The 21,837-nt window shown below is 41.6% G+C and overlaps 1 protein-coding gene across 3 annotated transcripts in view; it reads right to left on the bottom strand.

Annotated features, from left to right (window-relative positions):
• The window catches only part of LOC122670775 (phosphatidylinositol 4-kinase alpha 1-like), a 90,373-nt gene that overhangs the window by 59,166 nt on the left and 9,370 nt on the right, over positions 1-21,837 (bottom strand). For 2 of the 3 annotated variants that reach the window (XM_043867756.1, XM_043867757.1), the window contains 10 exons: positions 15,669-15,839; positions 15,349-15,507; positions 15,093-15,220; positions 14,573-14,879; positions 14,014-14,182; positions 13,561-13,778; positions 5,885-6,043; positions 5,600-5,782; positions 4,522-5,055; positions 4,030-4,386 (listed from right to left, as the gene is read on the bottom strand). In XM_043867756.1, the coding sequence (XP_043723691.1) occupies positions 4,030-4,386; positions 4,522-5,055; positions 5,600-5,782; positions 5,885-6,043; positions 13,561-13,778; positions 14,014-14,182; positions 14,573-14,879; positions 15,093-15,220; positions 15,349-15,507; positions 15,669-15,839 (2,385 nt within the window). The remainder of the gene's footprint in view (positions 1-4,029; positions 4,387-4,521; positions 5,056-5,599; positions 5,783-5,884; positions 6,044-13,560; positions 13,779-14,013; positions 14,183-14,572; positions 14,880-15,092; positions 15,221-15,348; positions 15,508-15,668; positions 15,840-21,837) is intronic. The other variant, XM_043867758.1, reaches the window with a different exon arrangement.

Below are 21,837 nucleotides of genomic sequence, written 5' to 3'. Positions count from 1 at the left end.
GCTGCCATTGACAAGCACAGACAAACGGGAGGAAGTAATGCAATGATAAACCCAATTGATGAAGGCAGGGGGTAAGGATATCTCAAGCATGACACCGACAATAAAATCCATCTCAAGGAGTCATAAGCTTTATGGATGTTGATCTTCATAAGGGCATCCAGGGAATGGGTTTTTCAATCAAAACCTCTCACAATCTCATGACAAGAGAGGATGTTGTCAGAGATATTTCTACCAGGGATGAAGGCTGATTGGTTGTCACTGACAAGGGAGTCCACCACTAGCTTAAGACTTATGGTCTTTAGCAATAAATTTGCAAAGCAAGTTGCACAGGACTATAGGACAAAAATCTGCCATAGAGGAAGTACTCTCTTTTCTTGGGGAAGAGGCACATGAAGGTATGATTTATCCCTTTGATCTAACTGGGGTTAAAGAGAACTTTGGATAGCCATGATAAGGCCCACTTTGATAATGTCCCAACAAGAAGTGAAGAAGCCAATACTAAACCCATACGGACCACGGGCTCTATTAGCCTTGTGAGAATGGACAGCAGGTAGTAATTTCAACCTCAAAGGGGATAGCTAGCAAGATAACTTGGAGGGAGGAGAGGATAGATTTGTTGAGGTGGCCATCCAGAATATCATCAAGCTGGACAAAGACTGAAGGCCTGAAGAGTTGCAAAAAATAGTCCACTCCTTCAGACTTGATATCTTTGACTTGAGTGAGGAGGGAACCATTTCTAGACTCCAAGAAAACAATAGAGTTGATATTGGTTCTAGCCTTTATGGACCTATGGAAACAGGCAGTATTGGAATCCCCAAGCTCCAACCATTTGATCCGGGACTTCTGCCTTAAAAAGCTTTCCTTTTGAGAAAGCAAGGATAGAAGATCTGAAGAGACAGCTTTCTCCTCATCAGCCAAGGGGGCATTATAATATCCGATTGAAGTCTGGTTTGAATATCAGAAAGACTGGGCTTACAATCTGAAACCTGAGAAGAGATATTCGGAAAAGAAGAGGAGGCCAAGAGATGAAGCTGGAGGATGGAGGGCGTCCCAGAGGCACCAAAGACAGCCATTGGGGTGGTGGGAATAGTTGGAGATACAGGACCAAGAGGGGGCTATGTAGGATACAACACGGCGGGCATTAGGCTCTTCAATCCTTGTTTCAATAAGGCAGCAGAACCTAGCACGGAGGGATTTAATGCAGGAACGGATTTCGGACTACTTAGAGGAGGAATTTAGGTCTCACGTATTCCACAAAGTGCAATGATGCAACAACTCCTCAGAGTTAGGCAAAGGGAGATGCTGGCTGGAAATTGGCGGCGTCCTGGTTAAGCATCTCCGATATTCCCGAAGGTGGCAGAGTGCAGGCCAACAAGGGGGAGGGCCCGGAGAGGAAGGTATAGTAACGGGTGTTGGGTTCTACGAAAGATAGGGGAGTCTGCTAAAGTCGGGCGAAGGGGAAGGGGGCTTGACCAAATGGGTAAGGTCTGGTAATGAAGAGATATGGGTCCAAGTGGGAGACCCATCATGGAAGTGATGGGCTAAGTAAGGAGTAGGAGAAAAGGGGGTGGACGTGGACCCAAGAAGGAACCCAGAGAGAGGGCGAGAAGGGTTCGGGAGGGACATATTGGGCCTAGCAATGGGCCCAAGGTGAGAACAAGTGACAAGAGGCCCAAAGTGGAAAAGGAGTGGGTATGAGAAATATCTCAAGGGGTGGGGCCCACAAGGGAGAAGGGGGGAAGGGGAAGGGGAGGGAGGGAGGAAGGTTCAAGAAGTCTCGATTCTTCAACAGGAAATCTCGAGAGTTCTGCAGGACCCGCCACAGATGGAGCAGATGTCAACTTTGGGACTTCAGAGGAAAGGGAGATGGCAGTTGGAAGCAGCAACAAGGTGGAGAGAGAGCAGTCGGTCAGCTGAAGAAGAGGAGAGGGGCTGGAGCCAGAGGCGACAAGAAAGATAGAGGCAGGTCTGTCATCCACAGGGGCCAGGGGCGATGCTACTTCGTGACCGCAAGGGGAGGTTAAGGCAGAAGCTCGTTGGCGGTTGGATTTCTTCAGTGACGGGGTTGTTAGCCTCAAGGAGAGTGGACAACAAAGGAAAGGGAGGAGCCAGGGGACGATGGTGGGCGAGGGGGAGGGTATAGACCGTGAAGGCGGGAGGGTACTTGAGGCCTGGGGCTGGGAAGGAGGATTGTTAGGGGCAACAACGGCAGGGGGACATTTACCAGAGGGGTGGCCAAAAACTTTGCAACTTCCGCAGTATGGCGGGAGCCAATCAAAGCAGAGAACCCCTCATCATCAATGACCGTGATGAAGGATGGCAGTGGGGTTTCAGTACAGACTTCAACACAAATTCTTGAAAGGCGAGGCGGTCCATCTTCTTTGTCCTTCCATTAGAGTAGAGCGGCTTCCCTAGGACTGAACCAACAAGGCTCAGCCCATCCTCACAACAGAAATGAAGCAGGAGGCCAGGTAGGGAGACCCAGAGTGGGAGAAAGCTGAAGGTAGCGATCCCATTGCCTTAACAGGATCAGCTTACGGCCTACATTCCAGGGACCACCTTCCAGAGCATGAGATATGTCTGATTCATTGGAGAATTTGAAGATGAAGATCCCATCACCCATATAATATGTATCAAAGGTCCCTTGAAGCTTCCATTTTCAGCTAGAACTGATTTGACAATGTGAAATGGCGGGCAGCTACCAATAAAATGTCCGACAAGGCAATTTTCCCAGTTCTTAGCTTCATTTACTAAAAGACCAGAGTTGTAGAGGGCAACCTTAGAGGCGCCGATGAGAGATGAGGGCACAACATGTAGAGGAAGACCAAAGATTTGGGCTGGAGAAAGAGGGAGGAGCAGGCCAACCCGCTATTGGGTGGCAAGAGCACCACCCCAGGGTGGCCGGACATGGGGGTTCAGGAGAGAGGATCAGGTGATGGTAAGCGAATCATAATGTTAAATACAAAGTTAAACCCAGCATATTAGTTGTCATTCTAAAAAAGATAGAATAGTCATCAATTAGTTGTCCATAATAGCATAAAAAATGCACTACTGTTGTTTCCAAACCCGATTGAACCCATCAAACCAACCTGCTGATGTTTTTAGTGTTGTGCTTAGGTTGATTTTTAAAAGCATTGCAGAACAATCACAAACTGCGCCTGTGTCTTTTCTTCTACTTTAGTTACAGATAAATTTCATTTAGTTCTTAGAAGCAAAACCATAGAAGGTGGTCATAAAACCTAAAAATACTTGGAGGACATACAGAATGTAAAAAAATAATGTCTATTGTCAGCCCTCCACAAGGATACATTTTCAGGAGCAAGAGTGTCATGTACTGATGTACCTGTCCCTCACTGCAGCCAAATTCCAAGTTTTTGACATGAGGGTGAAAGAAGGTAATAACCCACATCCATTAGTCTGCTAAAAAGCATTATTCCATCATCTGCACTTTAATTTTATCCACTTTAGATTAAAATTTTATTACAGGTGAAGCATGACACTGAAGTTCCATTTTTTTCACTTTATTTCATATCCAAAACAACAAATTAATATCCGGTTCCATGCTAAATTTTTGTGCTGCATGATAAGTACAGTTAGGCCTACTAGATTTTAGACGGCGCTGCATGAGAAGTACAGTTAGGGGCCTATTAGATTTTGTTTTCAAACCTCCAACAATATTGCAGGAAACTAGGTAGTGAAATCATAAAGTCATTTCTGATGATTTTCTTGTGTCTAAAATATTTCGAAATGTTTATTTACAGTCAAAATAGCATCCCTGAAGTTTCACAACAAAATTCAAAGATTTCAATGATTCCCATTATTCTCACTGGATTCTTGTAGGCTTTTGTGGTTTTAACCAGAGATTTCTACTGTGACCCTCGCTGGAATTTGGTACTCTATAAAAATTGATCTTCTCACAGAGATACGCATGTATTGTAAAAAAAAAATCTGATTTATGCTAAATGCAACAGAATGACACTAAGTGCAATACAGATAGAAGCATAGGTAAAAGATCAAAGTACTCCTAACCTCAAAGCGATCAATAAAAAACCCAAGCCATAATCTATGAGCAACTATTCCTTCCACAGGATCCTTATCAGGCAGCATTTCCGGCTCCCCTGGTGAAAGATGGGGTCTTAATTTTCCCGCAGGTCCAGAATGCCTCACATCAGATGCAAATAAACCCCGTTTTGTATCTATTGTCCACAACCAAGCATCAACAAGCTCTGCAAGGACAAGAGACCCCAACAGGGGAGCAGCAGAGACTAACCATGTCCAGACAAATATGCCAACCTCCATTGAATCAGGAGTCGAGATATAAGCGGGGCACCAGCAAAGAAGTCGAAGAAGTTGTGAGAAGCCTTCTAGATTCGATGAATCATAACTCTGGTAAAATAATAATTAAAAACATAACATGTCTATTTCAGAGAAAGACAAAGTGAGATGCAAAATGAAATTTTCCATGCCAAGAAACACCAAGTGCAAATACCAAAACTAAAGCTAAAAGGGAAGGTATATTACCAGATTTGAGAGAAGTAATGCAGTTGCCTGGGAACATACTTCACGAAATTGTGACTTATCTATCTCCCCACCTTTCTCAGCTATGTTAACAAATTGTTGAAGTTGCCGCATAAACTTCATAAGAAGCATCTCATTGAAGGACTCACTTTCAGGTCGTGACTGTTGAGGAAACACCCCAGATTTCAACCTCTGAAGGCTCGCACCCAGCCCAAAGCCCATTGGTGATGCACCAGTTTGAAAACCACCAATGCTGTCATACAACCTTCTCATTCCAGCAATTTCCCCAGCATGGTTGCACTTGACTGTTGCACTGACAATACCAGTGGAGAGCACCTCCAAGTTAAAAGCTTCAGTCAATTTTAAATTTCCTCCTGAAGCTGCAGCAGCAGCAGCGATAACTGCAGGAATATTAGCTGTGTGTATGCCCATCAAGAAATCACTTTTCCCAGTACTAATTCGTATCTCCGACAGAAGAGAAACTACATCAGTTGTAGGCTGGGTTCTCTGCCATGTATTTGCTTTACAAAGCTTTTCCTGGAAAAAAAACACATGGAGAATGAGAAATCGGAGTAAAAGAAGACTAAAAGCATCAACATTAGAGTTCAATAGGCATTCGAACAAAATAACACGTAATAGTAATTGCCCTGAAGGTCATGATAAATGCGTTCAGTGTCCATAAAGCAGTCATATATGTTAAAAACCATGTCAATTAGGACAAGAAAATCATGCTTCAGCACGAAAGTGAGACCCAGAGATAAATTTTCAAGATTAGGAAAAAATCATGCTTCAGCACGAAAGTGAGACCCAGAAATTTTCAAGATTAGGAAAAAATCACTCAGAAACCTTGAAATACCTGCAAAGCACAAAATCTACTTGACAAATTCAGTTGCACCTGTGGCATGACAAATAACAAGAAAATCTAATTTTGAAAACAGTGGAAAAGTAACACAAAAGATGCAGAAAAGATTGATGCAAAATGAAAGCCATACTAAAGCTGAAAGTCGTAACAGAATATAAAACAGAGCAAGTGAATCATCAAAACAACTTAAGTAACACTAATATGTGCTTATAAGCATACCTGTAGAAGACCCTGAGTGGTGCATGGTGCATATGAAAGTGCATTAGTGATCCATTCCCTAACAATTTTTTGATACAAAGAACGAACTGTCGCTACCCAACCAGGATCATTTACACCGGTAGAAGGCGGTTCATTACTAACAGAGAACAGCAATGAATCCAGACATGACGAACTCCACAAGATCTGTAGTAAAACAATTCATTCATTTCAGGCATATTAAATGAACCATGTCTTTGAAAAACATACATCATTGTATAGTATTATAAAAAAAAAAAATTTATTTACCTGTGGAAACCTAACTTTAAGTTGAGTCAATAAGTTAACAGAAATATCCCGAATATGTTCCTCCCTTTGAGACATATTATTGATAAGAAAGCAAGCATGAGCAGAAAGCGTAGACTCCCTTAGCTCAGCTTCATTACCAGTTTCAGATATTCGATCCTCCTGGAAACCCGATCATAAGGATCAGTAAGAAACAATGGGCATATAGGATATTACTAGCAACCAATGTTCATTAATTTTATGAACAAAAGGGAACAATGAGCTGTATCTGTCTAGGATCACCCCATACACCAATCAATCAGTTCCTCAAATCAAAATATGAAACAAGATACTCGAAATCTTTTGCAATTGATAACAAAATGAGATTCCTTACACGAATGAGAAATGCGCCAGGCAGCAATGTGAGAAGAAGATTAGACCAAGGCAAGAAATAGCAACGCAATTACTCTTTCTAGGAAGGAAACAGGAAAAGAATAAGTGAATTTTCACTTATTTAAATGCAAAAGGTAACTCCACCAGTGTTTTATGACACCAGTCCCAAGCCCAGATAAAGTAGGGTTGATGCGTCAGATCAGCAGCCGCCATTGTAAAAACTTTAGCCATGTGCATGGATCCTATAATTTTGTATTTTCGACCTTATGTTAGAGTGTCCCCTGAAAGTGACGCGCTACACTATGACCCAGGTGTAGTGAATAATGAGCAAGAGTTAGCTAGGGTGTCCCCTGTAAGAAACACACCGCTTTGACACCCTGTTGCAGTGACAAGTAGGCAAGGGTTCTCACACCATGGACGAGTGCAGGTAAGAAACTAGTCCAAAAGCGTAGGATTATATTAGCATCTTCGAGCATAGGAACTTTAACGGGAAAGAGTTTAGAATTGATAGATATAATGAGAAGAAGAATTAAATTAGCTTGTATACAAGAGGTTAGATGGAAAAGTACAAATGTTAAGGAGTCAGATGACTAAAAACTTTGGTATACTGGGGATAAAAAGAATAGAAGTGAGGTGGGAATAATAGCAGATAAAGAGTTAAAAAATGAGGTTGTAGATGTTAAAAACATAGGTGATAGGATAATAGCGATCAAACTTGTGTTAGGAAAAGAGGTAATCAATATAATTAGTGCTTACGCACCCCAAATCAGATTAGATGAAAATACTAAGAAATAGTTTTGGGAATACATATAGGGGAAGAAAAGATTATTATAAGGGGAGATCAAAATGGACATGTTGGAAGAGACATTGAGGTTATGAAAGAATTCATGTAGGATATGGTTTTGGAGATAGGAATGAGGAAGAAACTTCAATTTTAGAATTTGTTGTGCCTTATGGTTTATCACTAGTAAACACATGCTTTGAAAATAGAGAACACCTTCAAAAGTGGGCAAAATAGTAGCCAAATAGATTCCTTTCTAGCTAGAAGGACTGATAGGTTATTATGTAAAGATTGCAAGGTTATACTAGGGGAGAGCTTAACCATGCAATAAAGATTAATGCTCATAGATATGTGCTTCAAAATGTTAAATCGTAGGAAATGTGAGATTATTTGCCCTAGAATAAGATGGTGGAACTTAAAAGGAGAAAACTTGAAGACAACAACAACAACAACTCAGCCTTTCCCAACACTGAACCAACAACGCTGACTCCATCTTCGCACCAGAAATGCAGTGGGAGACCAGGGAGTGCAATCCACAAAAGGATCGAGTGGAGGTCAACTTTCTGGAGCTGCAAGTGTCTGTTCCAGCGTCGAAGGAAAATGGGATTCTTGTCGACATGCCAAGGACCACCCTCAAGTGTTCGCTGCTTGTCATCTTCGTCGGAGAAGTTGAAGATGAAAAAACCATTATCAAGGAGGTAAGTTTTCAGAGAACCATTAGGTCTCCATTGCTATGATAATGATAACTTCACAATGTTCAAGGAAGGGCGTGAACCAATAAAGTGGCCAACGATAGCTTTTTCTATTTAGAAGCCTCATTGATGTAGATCACAAGTCCATATGTACCCGCACGAACAAGCACCAAAACCAGACCAGCAAGATTTTGGATTCAACTGCTGTGAGAGGCAGCCTGGTCTGATGATGTGGCAAGTTTTTGTTGGTTCGATGGAGCATCACCTAAGGCAGTCCCAGCCCAGAGAGAAGCTTGAAGAACAAGACAAAACAGACTTCCAAAAAAATTTACTGTTCATGTGAACAGTGTTATGGGTCCATGGGCCTTGTATGGAGAAGGAAATCCAAGTAAACATCTGAGATTCTGTGGGCCCCACTGAAGATAGCACGACAAGGCCGATTTTATTGCTGATTTAGTTAGTTACTATTTACTTAAGTTTTTATTTTTGTTTACTTTCTAATTTTAATTCAGTTTACTTAGTTAAGTCAAGTCTTTGTACAAGCCTCAATATTCTCTTGTAAGAGGCTTATAGTAGTTTCCTTTTTCGCTACTTTTTAATTTTCAACTTTCTATTTTGTGAAGCTTAGGCCAAGCTATAAATAGGCCCCATCATTTGTAATATCAGAATTAAATATTAGAATTTTGAGGCCATGCTTGTCATCGGTTATGGGAGAACATTCCCTGTTCAACAGCTGGGATAGCTGTGGGTGAGAGACCCAGGGCTGAGATAGCCCATCCCCTACCCCTTTATCTTCTTCTCCTTTCTTCTTATCCTTTATGTTCTGCATTCATATGTAATAGAAAAAGCAGCAATACAACAAAGAGTTTTAGTTATTTAATGTATTCCTAGTCGTGTTGATCCTACCTGCAATCGATCTCCCGCTGGTTTTCCCTGGTTCGAGGTTGAATTTTGCATTACTCATTCTCCAGAAGATTACCAGGGTAGAAGGCAGTTTTTTCAGAGTCAATAATCGTGGGTGGAACAAAGTGCATGGTGTGGCCAACATGGACAGGGTGGGTGGATTGTTTGAATAGGGAGTTCCAGGCCAAGCCATCTGGGCGGGAGACATTGTGGGTCAGGGTTTCAGATGGTGGAGGAGGAGAGATTAGGGAGGTTGGAAGGGAGGCGGAGGAAGGGTCAAGGGATCTGGCGGGGGAAGGCATAGTGCCTGGGAGACCAGCCTAGAAGGCGGGTCTCAGGCAAGACTCAGCAGGTCACAGGAGAAGGCATGTCTTCGTTGTCCTTGTACATTCATTATCATTTTCTGCTTACCATTGGACCCTGATGCCCTTCAAGTTCATCTAGACATAAGTTACCATCTGTTAAATATTTCATCATTTCAGGGACCCAGTACCATCTCACCTCTTAAAACACAAAACTCCTTATTCTTGATGCTCAAATCACCCTTCCTTTAAACACTGTAACTCCCCCCCCCCCCCCCACAAAAAAAAAAAAAAATGGATCAATATCATCGAGTGATATTGCGGGCATAGTACGTACAAATTTTTTGTTATTTTCAACTATCCGGTCAATAGGCCTTAGAATTGCTTGCTAACAATATCATCTGCATCATCAAAGCTACACCATTTAATCGAAAAATACTACAGTGGGTGACCTACTTGCGCATTGTTAACAGTGGTTTACGAAGGCCAAAAGAGGTCTCGAGATTAGCGTCTGGTGCTAATCCCAAGAATCTCAATTAGCCCTCTTTTGGTTAGTTTTTTCCTTATTTGCCCCCCAACCCTCCTTTATATGTATTCTCTTTATTCCGTTGATATAGTTATGTGATTCTAAGGGCTGCGCTGCAGCATTCTTCTTCCCTCTTCTTCTTCTCCTGTTCTTCTCTTCTCTTCTTCATTATTATTTTACATGGTATCAGAGCTACTTTCCTAGGCCTGCGCAAGTCCTTTTCCCCTCTTCTCTTTGTTTCTTTTCTTTTTCTTCACTCTTATCTTCTGCGAATTCTGATTAGCCTTCTCAGAGGTTCTCGAACCTAAAGAAGGGGGTGATTTTTCACCCCTGAGTTTCTGTTATTGGTGTTTGTTGGTGGTTGTCGGATGAACATGAAGTAAATCTGCTTTATCAAATTAAAAGCAGATTTGTTGGTTGTGTGTGGTGGTGTTTATGATCGTTTGATGTTGCTTGTGGGTGAGATTATGCTGATCTATTTTTTCTTGGGTTGATTATGGAAGAAAAGTGGTTCGGTTGCTGGTCTGAAATTTTTGCTTGGGAGGATAAGTCTTCTCAGTGGTGGTGCCAAACAGTTTGTGCTTTGGCCTTTTCTCATATCTGAATTTTTTATTGTGATCTTGCTTGAACACTATTATGGGTGATGAACAAAAAAGTGCAGTGGTCACAGAGGTTGTGTCCTCTTCTGCCAATCGAATCACCGAAAAGAAGCTTGAAGGTATAACAAATTATCAGCAATGGAGAAAGATTGTGAACCTGGTTCTGACTGGTCGTGATCAACAAGCTCATTTGACAGGGACCAAGCCTGAGAATGACACAACTTGGGCTACCGTTGATGCTCGAATTCTTGGCCAGATGTTGAATTCAACAGAGAACAACATAGTTGACCTTGTTACCCACATCGATACAGTGAAAGAATTGCGGGATTATTTGGGGGTGTTATATTCTGGCCAAAATAACTTGTCACGGATTTTTGAACTCTCTCAGGAGTTCTATCGCACTGAGAGGAAGGGACGTTCTATCACTCAATACTTTGCTGATTACAAGAGAATGTATGAAGAATTGAACTCCCTTCTTCCTATCTTGGCTGATGTGAAACAGATGCAAAGTCAAAGGGAGCAATTGACTGTCATGGGCTTCTTGGGAGGTCTTGGACAGGAGTTTGAGTAAGTTCGGTCTCAAATCCTTGGAGATGCAACTGTTGCCATGCTAACTGATACATTTGCTAGGGTACTTCGAGTATCCCGGGATGGCTCTAAGGAGCCTACACCTTCTATTGAGAATTCTGCCCTATTATCGCAATCAAGGATTGGGAATTTTGCACCAGGAGATAGTGGCAATCGTGGTGGAGGCTGTGGTAGTGATGGTGGCACCAGTGGCCGTGGTGGTGGCCGTGGCACAAGGAAAACACAAAACCAGCGAGGTTTTGTTCAGTCTAGTACTTCTTCTGATGGCTCAGGGTTTGTTAGAACATGTCATCATTGCGGCCAGCCTGGACACATTCAGAGATTTTGTTGGAAACTTCATGCAAAACCTCCCTAGCAACAATTTGCTAATTCAGCTACTAGCAATGAGTCAGCCCACAGACTCAACCATCTGAAAATAAGGTAGTGGTCATGACAGAGGAGGAATTTACCCGCTACAATCAGTTCCAGATGTCTCAGCCTACTTCTTCCACTGCTACTTTAGTCAAGACAGGTAATGCCACTGCATGTCTCTCCGCTACTTCTCATCCATGGATTATTGATTCAGGGGCTTCCGATCATTTGTCTGGGATGTCAGGTATATTTTCTTCTTTGTCCCCATCCTCTTCTAGTGTTACTTTGGCTGATGGGTCCTTAGTTAGAGTTAAAGGGATTGGTACTGTTCAACCCAGTTCTTCGTTATCTCTGTCCTTTGTTCTCTACCTTCCTAATTTTCCAGTTAATCTTATGTCTGTTAGTAAATTAACTAAAACCTTTAACTGTTCTATGACCTTTTATCTTGATTCATGTGTCTTCCAAGATCTTGCTATGAGGAGGACGATTGGTAGAGGACCGGAGTCAGAGGGGTTGTATTTATTGGATGGTTCTTCACCTGTGGCTTGCACCAATGTTGCTTCCCCTCATCAGATTCATTGCCAGCTTGGTCATCCTTCTTTGGAGAGTCTTAAAAAATTAGTTCCTACTTTTAGTTCTTTATCTAGTCTGAAGTGTGAGTCTTGTCAGTTTGGGAAGCTCCATCGTGTGAGTTACCCACCTAGAGTCAATACGCGTTCAGCATTTCCTTTCTCGTTAGTACACTCAGATGTTTGGGGTCCATGTCCTGTTACTTCTAAGCTTGGTTTCAGATATTTTGTTACATGTGTTGATGACCATTCAAGGGTCACATGGTTATATTTAATGAAAAACAGATCTGAATTATTCTCTATCTTTTGTGCATTTATCTCTGAAATCCAAACTCAATTTGGTGTGTGTGAAAATTTTGCGCAGTGATAATGCCAAAGAATATTTTTCTTCCTCTTTTTCTTCTTTTATGGTTCAGCGTGGTATTATCCATCAATCTTCCTGTTCTAACACACCACAACAAAATGGTGTGGCAGAAGGGAAGAATCGTCATTTAATGGAAGTTACTCGTTCCTTGCTATTTGAGATGAAAGTTCCTAAAGTGTTTTGGGCTGATGCAGTGATGACAGTTACTCTGTTTTGAAGGGGGGTATTCCTCATACATTGTTATTTCTCAATGAGTCTTTATTTTCTTTGCCTCCACGAATTTTTGGGTGTGTGTGCTTCATTCGTGATCATCGGCTTGGGCTGTCCAAATTGGATCCTAAGGCCATTAAATGTTTCTTTCTTGGATATTCTCATACCCAGAAGGGATATCGTTGTTATTCTCCTCTGTTGCGTAAATATTTTATCACTTCTGATGTCACTTTTTTCAAGTCTACTCCATACCATACTGAACCAGTTGATGCGTCTAGCTTAGATGATACTTTTCCTGTGTGTATTATTCAGTCTTCTTTGCCACAGGGTCCTGCTCCAGCTTCTCGGAATCATCCTCCCACTACTCATGTGTATGTCCATCAACCCATGATGGCTGCTGCCCCCCCTGAACCGCAAGTTGCTGCTGTCCCCCCTGAACCGCAAGTAGCTGCTGCCGCCCCTGAACCACCTATAGCTACTGCCCCTCCTGTTCTCACAGACTCTACCATGTCTTCTTCCGCTGCAGATCATACTGTAAGTACAACTCCCCTTCTTCCTATTATTTCTGATCTTGATCTACCTATTGCCCAGCGTAAAGGTACTCGGAGTTGTACTCAGCTTTCTATTTCTAATTTTGTTTCTTATTCTGGCTTGTCTACTGGTTTTCGTTCCTTTTTGTCTACTGTTGAAACTCATCCACTTCCTAATTCTTTATCTGAGGCATTATCTAGTGTTGGCTGGAGGACAGCTATGAATGAAAAATTATCAGCGTTGAGAGAGAATAATAACACGTGGAGCCTGAGATCCCGATCTCCTCCTCCAAGCGGGAGCTGACGTGGAGCCTGAGATCAAACCCCGAGAACCCTCGGTCAAACGGGAATTTCCACGCCCCGGCTCTGATACCACTTGTTAGGGACTTGGGTCTTATCCTCAAAAGCTAGCCGTTAAGGAGAGGGTGCCTAAGTACCAATTAACCCACCCACATCCCCTTTCATATCCGATGTGGGACTTTATGCGTGGATATCCCAACAATCTCCCCCTCCACGCGGATGGCAAACACGTAGAAGGAGAATTTTGCGCAAAGATATGAACTTAACAGAAGATTTTTAATCATCGGAGAATATCCTTCCATTAACGATAACACTAGGCTAATGACAATCAATCAACACTATCCGATCAATGAAATCTTTCAAAGGGGTTCAATTTCTCATCAAACAGTATCACTTTCTAGCACATTGAAATACATGATCAAGTAACAACAACTATTAAAATCAGTCCAATTATTTCTGAGGACATCCTTCATGAAAGGATATTTTATCCATCCATTTTATGTCATGGCAGTTTAGATGAATACACAATTCAAGAACATAAGCAAGATAAAGGATAAGTTCAAGTACAGCCTTAATAGATAGAAGTAAATACCAGCCATGACACTGCTGTTTCGAAAGCCCTGTTGACAATTGCAGTCAAACACTGAAGGACAGCTGGCATTAGATTTGGAGTTTTGAGGTATTCAAACACACAGCTGAATGCACTTCTTGAAGCACTCAAACTAGCACTGCCATTAAGGATGCCGCCATTGCTACTGAAACGTATAATCTCCAGAAAAGCTACTGCAAGGAGATAGGTTGCCTTCACACCTGTAAGACAAAAAATGGGATCGAGGATAGGAAATATCAACACTTGAACACTTCAACAAATTCCTATCATAAAACCTTGTTAGAGGTTCTACTCAAGGCACAAACCCATACCGGAAAACTTGTCCCTGATCTGAAGCCACAATTATAGCATCAACTAGTGTAACAATCATTACCAGAATGGCAGAACCTAGAGAAACATTGTTTGATTAACAACTTTCAAGGATTTAACAGAAACCTGAAATCATGCTCATTGCTGCAACCTCAACCCGCCCTCCTAAAGCAGCAGAAAGAGCAGCTCTTTGGACTACGGCAGCTTTCTCATTGCCACTACCCCGACGACTGCCAGGGTTGTGAAGAGCATTAAGTTCCAACTCATCTTCAAGCCATTTGACTGAGCTAACAACCTAAGAAAAACAAATACCCCAATTACATATCAGCCAAAAAAAATTTAGAAAGTAACAGGTGCTAGTTGAAGTTTCAATTCATAAACAGGGGATATTTTCCCGAAACTAAACTATGTTAGCATGGGGGGCTCAATCTTCACCAATTTTATTGCCATGTTGCACAGTGTAGGTTTTTTGAGCAGTATAGAACTGCAATCTATAGGTTACAGAAAATACAACAAACACTGCTAGAGCAAGATTATCCATATATGTAAAAAAAAAAAAATGCATGACAGATGGTGAAAAACAAGTAGCCCACGGCCCCACGGTACATCCAACTCTGAAGAGCTTAATCTAACATACTCAACCAGAAAAATCATGGCATCCAAGTGCTCCCTATAATCAACTTACAAGAGGAGGGGTTCCTTGAGCAATGCGCTGGATAGCCAAAGACCATTGGCTATTCCACATATATGGTCCAGCCACAGCTTGAAGAGCCAAGGCACTCATGCTTCCAACACTATTTAGTGTAGTGGAGATTGATTTTGTTGGAAGCTGACTGTTCTGAATAGGAGGTGCCAAGCCAAAAAGAGCAACATAGAACCACAAGTTCCGAAAAAGCTTCAAAACTGAAGGTTCCACATCCACAGTTGGATCGAAATCAGAACATATTTCAGCAACAGCAGGAAGTAAAGGCCCCAAAAAATCCGCTCCACTCCTGGAAAATCAGAGAGTCAGTAATGGAACATTTAAACACCATAGGTCATATAACAAAAAATTTAAAAAAGTAGTTGAACACAATAATGTAAGGATGATGCCCTGGTGCAGTCATGATCCATGGAGTATGATTTCCATAAAAACATTAACAGCATCACCTCAATTTATCAATGTGTTCATGTCATATTATTTTCATAGGTAAATTGAGTAATACCTGCCATTTTTGGACTCTGCAGCCAACCCAACATCAGAGCACAAAGATAGCAATCGATGACGATAGTCTGACCGCAATTTAGGACTGGTAAGACCACTAGCAATCAGAAGGAACCCTGAAGGAAGAGTCTAGAATGTGATGGAGCCAGTGAGCATCCGTTTTAATAAGATAAATCGCTAATCAATACTTGTATCAAGACAGTAACATGTAAGAAAAATGTTTAAAATTCTAGAATATCCTATGATTATAAACAGACCTCTACACGTTCTGTAGTGGCTTCTGGAGCCATTGTTTTGCTTTCTGCAGATCCTATAGTCGAAAGTTTATTCAAATAGCTTCTTGTCATCAGAACTACAGTCTCACGATAGGATTTTTCAAAACCCAAACTAGCCATGCGAGATACAGCATCAAGAAGCTGCAGAGGTTAAAAAAAACAGGTTCAGGACCAATGCATATTTCCAATTGAACAATTATTAGCTGCCAAACAGTGCTTAAAATTTTGGCAACAATAAATATGTACAAGAACGGAAAATCTATGAGACAGCATATACATGCTCAGAAGACAAGGTTTCATACTCGTAGACGCAACAAGCCAGGAGTTGAAGCATCTCCTTCTTCTAAACTTTCAATAAATAGTGGCAATATAATGTCTACCATTTCAGACTTATTAACAGAAACATTCAAATCTGCTAGCAAGCGTATAACATTAAGCTGCAAAACAGGAACTGGCTGCTTCTCTTTCCCGTCCTGAAAAAGATCAGAGGAGACAATAAAAAATACAGTAATAAATATCTAAGCAATATATATCTCCCAAGACATCCAGAACTTAAAACTCAAATCACCCAGAAAATAGTTAGGCACCAAGTAGGCATAAGAAATTCAGATAATATCTGAGAAGGAACTCAACATATACAACTATTCAACAACATGAAGTTAAATCTCACATTCAGGCAAAACATATACAAAGGTGGGAGTAATCTCTGTAGATGAAGGAAAACATTAACAGGTGTACAAGGATACAAAATCAACCAAGTACGACAAAACTCCTCCCAATAGAAATAGATGAAAATATCATCACCTACTGGAGTACGGAACAAAAGGAGAAAAATCTATCCAAATAAGAACTGTATACAAGTATTGAAGAACTTAATTACAGCTCAAAAGTGATTGCCTGAGCTCCAGTTACCCGATCAGATTAGTAGCAAACACAAACTAGCAAGTGTTTAGATATTAACTCTTAAAAGAAACTAGCAGTGAAAGAGAATTTGGTAGTAAAGTAGAACAACCAATCATAATACTGACCTCCGAGTTATCTCGGTTTCGGGCGAGACCAAAACAAAACCCTTGGGCTAGGATCGAAACCCAATGTTGAAACCTCGAAACAAGATCCGGCACATCTTGGTTTCGGTGTCCACCGAAACCGAGATCTCGATCCTTGCACCAGGCTCCAGTTCTAATTTCTTTACTTGAGCAAATTAGACCCACTAGCTCTTCCTCTGCCTCGTGTCCCTCCCACTCCCAATTGCTTCCTCAAGTAAATCAGACTTTATTGCTTATCTTCCCAAAGCTTAACCCCGTTATTACCTCCTCCAGAGTTTCAACCGTCCCCCATTCCTCCAATCAACCCCAACCCATCCCTACTTTCACAGCTGATACCCTTCTTCTTCTTGTCCTCATGATGCAGTTGTTTCCCATGTTTTAATCATTCATTATCATTGGCTAAGCATGGCAAGGTGGCTGCAGAACCAAGCACCACTTCTCCAAATACTTACAAACGCAGAAGCTCCATTAGAGAAAACGTGGAAGAGGGATCTCTTTTCTCTGGCACTCTGCAACTATGTCATGATTCCAAACGGTTGAAATCTGCTACTCCTATCTCTGAGCCTTTGGTGGTTGACCGGATGCAACCACCGGAGCAACAATTAAGGCCTTTGCTCTCAATCGTCGAGGGTTGTGGATCGTCCCTCGACAAAAAGAGAGATTCGTTCGCTGTCACGGACTTTATGACCTGATTTTCTTTCTCTCTCTGAAACTAAATCATCAGAGGTTACACACAGTACGTTGTGTCGTAATCTTCTTTTTTACTCTCATTTTTGTATATCAGCTGATAACTCTTCAGATGGCCTTCTTTTGTTGTGGAGAAATTCTGTTCAGTTAACGTCATTAGGGTGAATAGCTGGTGTATTCACGCTGAATTTACATATCCTCATTCTTCGGGCTGTATATCTACATTTCTCACCCTGGTTTACATGAGCTCACTCCCCTCCTGGTGCAAGGAACAGTTGATCTCCTTATCTCAATTGATCATTTTTTATCGATCATCCATGGCTTCTTATAGGAGATTGGAATTCTTGCTTGTCCCTCAATGAGAAGATAGGAGGTCGCACTCTTATTATCCCGCAGCTCATGCCCTTCTGTTCTTTTGTTCATGATGTTGCTCTTTTAGAGATCCCTTTCCAAGGTTCACCCTTCACTTGGAACAATCAGAGTCATGGTGTTCAAAGAATTGAAGAACGTCTGGATAGAGCTCTCTCTATGGGGCAGAGTGGTTTGATAAGAATCCAAGGGCTTTTAGGCTTTTAACTCTCATATATGATGTAATTGTCGCGTGACTCACGTCCTCTGATCACAAGGCTATTTTACTACATCTGATGGAAGGCAAGACCGTCTTTATTTTCCATTCACACTTGAATCTTTTTGGGTTATGCAGCCCACCTTTAAGTCTGTTGTGGAAGCATCTTGGTCATCATCTATCTCTGGTTATCAATCTACGTTCTAATGTAGTCCTATATAGACAAAGCCTAATAGGAACCAGGTGAAATCAGAATTCTGTAACTGTTTACAGATGTGGGCTGTTTAGGGTAAAACAAGGGTTAGGTCTAAGAATTCTGGTATGGTTTACATATGGTTTTAGTATGCAGGTGTAGGGGATTATTATGGTATAAAGAAAGTAGGGTTTGGATAGGTTTAGAAGTTCTGCAGTTTTAGGGTTAGGGTTAGGGTTTTAGGTTCAGATTTTAGGCTAATTCTAGAGTTTAGGAAAGGGCTTTGGGCTGGGTTTCTGGTCGAGTGTAGCTGGCAGTGGGAGGGTGATTCGATCAGGCTTTGGTGGTGTTTTGATGGTTAATTAGGGCTAGACAGAATTTAGAATGGTTTTTAGGGTTTTGGGTTTTATGGGAGATGAGGGGGATTAGGGTTTGAGTGGTCCGATTGGGCTCAAAGTAGGATCGAGTGTAGGGGGGAGTGTGGTGGATGTATGCTGAAAGTTTGGGACAGATCTGATGGTGGGATGATGGTTGCTTAGAAACTAAGCTATGATTTGAAGGTGGAAGTTGCAGGTTTAATGGAGGGCTAGGTTTGATGGATAGAGAGGGAATTAGAGTAGGTTTAATGGAGGGAATGCTGAACAGTATAGATAGGCTAGGGTTAGAGGATGAAGAAGAGAAGGGTATGTGCAGGAAACTAAAATTACCTACTGGTTTGAAGAACCAGCAATGGCAGCAGCTGAAACAGTGAAAGAACCTCCCGATCTTCACGATGCAAGGAGTCAACTCGAGATCCACCAGTCCCTACACCTTGATGTTACTCACAAGGCAACCTTGATATTGCTCACAAGGCACTCACACGATGGAGCAGGCAGCAGCAGCATTCATGGCAGCAAACAACGAAAATTTTAAAACTTTAATTGGTGGGGGAGCCTCTCCCACGATCTGTATTAAATAATAGGCCAAAGGCCTTTTATTCCTAAAGCTATTATAACTCTATTTCCCCATCCAAAATCGTGGAGAGGTGTAGATAAGTAACTTAAAACAATTTAAAAGGTATTAAAAGACCTAATTGACCCTAATGACTTAAAAACACTTTAAAACACTTAAAACAACTAAGATTCTTCATCAGCCAATAGTATATAAGATCCTACCAGCCAATCAGAATTAATCACTTAAACTAAACCAATTGAACCAATTGGATGCAACCAATTTAAAACCGGTTCAAAACATAAAATAAAAACTAAGAATAGAACTGAAATAAACTAAACTAAGGCTCCTACTAAAACCCTAGGCTTAGGGTGGCTTCTTCAATTCGAGGAGGCTAGGATCTGCATCACGTTCTTACTTCCAAGCTACATGTTCTCAAAAATTCTCACTTTGGAATAGAACTGTGGTTGGTAATCTGGACACCAGAATCAAGAATCAGAGAACTCAAATTGATCACCACCAGGTCCACCACATTGTCCCTTTCAATTCCAGAGATGCTGATTAGTCTTCACATGAGAATTTCCTTTCTGCTTCAATTAGAAGGATTACGAATCAGTTGGAGCGTCTGTGGGAGCAAAGGCCAGAATTAGATGGGACCAGCATTTTCCAAATTTCTACTGCCAAAAGAAGAGCTTGCAATTCCATTTTGTCAATCTCTTTTGAAAGTACAGTTCTTGCTGAAAGGAGAGATATTGGCCGCGCTATTTGTCAGAACTTTATTTGATACTCTTCAAGCACTGCCTTAGATGAGAGATAGTTTGACCCTGTTAGAGGCAGTGATGTATCTAGGCTGCATACCAAGAAATACAGCCACAGGTGTAAGGATCTTCCTATACCAGCAGCACAACGAAATCGTGGGCTTATGTTGCAGCCTATTTATTATGTTATTTCTTTTTTCTAGTTAGGCTTTTAATTCCTAGTTATGTTTTTGAAATTAGTTCCTAGCTATGTTTTGAATTGTACTCCTAATTGGAATCCTAGTTAGACTTTAATTTTTTGTTCTGTTTCAGCCATTGGGCTATATATATGTATCAGCTCTTGAGAGGTCCCCACGATTTGAATAATAGAAGTATTTTGCTTTGAGCAATTGTGAGATTCCTGTTAGATAGAATAGATGAGAGACCAGGGGTGAGATACCCATCCCTTCCCCCCCCCCCCCAAAAAAAAATCCCTTCCATCAATCTCAAGGATTATTAGGGTTTCAAACCCTGAAACTGCCCAAATCGATCTCAGGAAATTCTCCAAGTTTGCAGAGATTTTCTGCAAGTTGTTCGCATCATTCTCTTGGGTATCCATCACCAATTGTTGCTGCCAAATTTCATCATTATCAGCCATCACAACAGGGGCCACTCCCCATTATCGATTTTAAGAGGAATTAGTGTTTTCAAAACCCTGAAGGCCGATTGATCTCTTTTATTGCTGATCTGACCGTGCTCATCTTTTGTGGGTTTCATCCTACATCCAAGGGGACCACTCGATCCAAATTGCAGCCTCAACAAACTGTTGGTTTGTGAGACCTTGTGGGGTTAGGAGTAAAGCATCCCGAGGTTGGCGCATCTCGTTGGGCATGGAGAAGCATTGGGAACCCCAATTTCTTTCTCCGAGCCCCTTTTCAATCGTCGCCGCGGTACCCTCCATCCGATCGATAGTGAGAGCCAATACCTCCATGTGCCTCCACTGTTTGTCCTGGAGCAGCACCGAATAACTGTCTAATATCCCTGCGCATCAACTGATCCTTGAATGACTAATCCCTGGCTAGGGTTCCAAACCTTCCTTCAGTTCAAGAGTCGCAGAAGTTCAATCTATAAAGGAAGGACAATCGATCGCACTTGGTCTGCCTCCAAAAGGTCTCTTCCTGAAGTAGAGTTTGCTGATACATAACTTTAGCATCTCTGAGCTTCCTGAGATTTTCATCACAGTTATTCACTTCTAAGTCGTGCTCTCTAGCCAAGACGTTACATGCATGAACATGTGACACACATAACTGCAAGCTAGAAACAAACCTGTTCTATCGAAGAACTGTCCAACCAAAATGTGTTTTCTGCCTTCTGATTTCCCATTGAAAGTTGAAACCACTGAATCAGTAGGGGTTTGGCAGTTATTCTTTGATGGAGCAGCTAATCAAAGGGGGTATGGAGCAGGAATACTTCTGATAACACCAGATAGATCTCATATACCCATTCTATTGTTCACTCATCTCAATTACTTTTGGGTTCCAATTTCGATCCTATCTGGGATTAGACCTCTTCAGGTTCTAGTCTTACATTATTTGGTATCAGAGCTATGGAGGAAAGTTCTAATCAAGCTTCTCGTAATGTTCCTAATGCTATTCTACAAGCTGTTCAACAGTTATTTGAGAAGATAGCATCCATGGATAAGGAGATCAAGGAGTTGAGGGAGATGTTGACTCATACAGGGGAGCAACAAACCACTGTGAATAATGTTCCTCGGTCACCTCTACGTCAAGCACGAAGAACTATACCAACAGCAACCCGTGTTGACTTTGAAGATGGTGAAGAGTATGATGGCAACCAGCAACACTGAGATGACAAGCATAAGGTGAAGTTGGATCTCAAGGAGTATAATGGGAAGCACGATCCTATTGCTTTCCATGACTGGCTGAATGCTCTAGACGATTACTTCAAATGGTTTCGATTATCCGAGGATTGAAAGATGCAACTGGCTAGTACTAAACTTACCGGAGGGGCCAAGGATTGGTGGCGCACACTTGAAGGAAGATTGACTCGCTGTCGCACGTAACCAACTACTTGGGAAGCTATGAAGGATATTCTCAAGGAGAAGTACCTGCCTCCTTCATACCGTAGACGCCTTCATGATCAGGTCAACACTATCCAACAAGGTACATTGACCGTTGAGGAATATATTTTGATAAATTTAATGATTTGTTATCTTGTACAGGTGTTGACAAAGAAGACGAGCAGCTCCTATCCCGTTTCAGATTGGGATTGAGGGTTGATATAAGAGATAAG

This window comes from Telopea speciosissima, chromosome 8, assembly GCF_018873765.1.
Source record: "Telopea speciosissima isolate NSW1024214 ecotype Mountain lineage chromosome 8, Tspe_v1, whole genome shotgun sequence".
NCBI lineage: Eukaryota > Viridiplantae > Streptophyta > Magnoliopsida > Proteales > Proteaceae > Telopea > Telopea speciosissima.
This window is presented reverse-complemented; position numbering and strand designations above follow the sequence as displayed.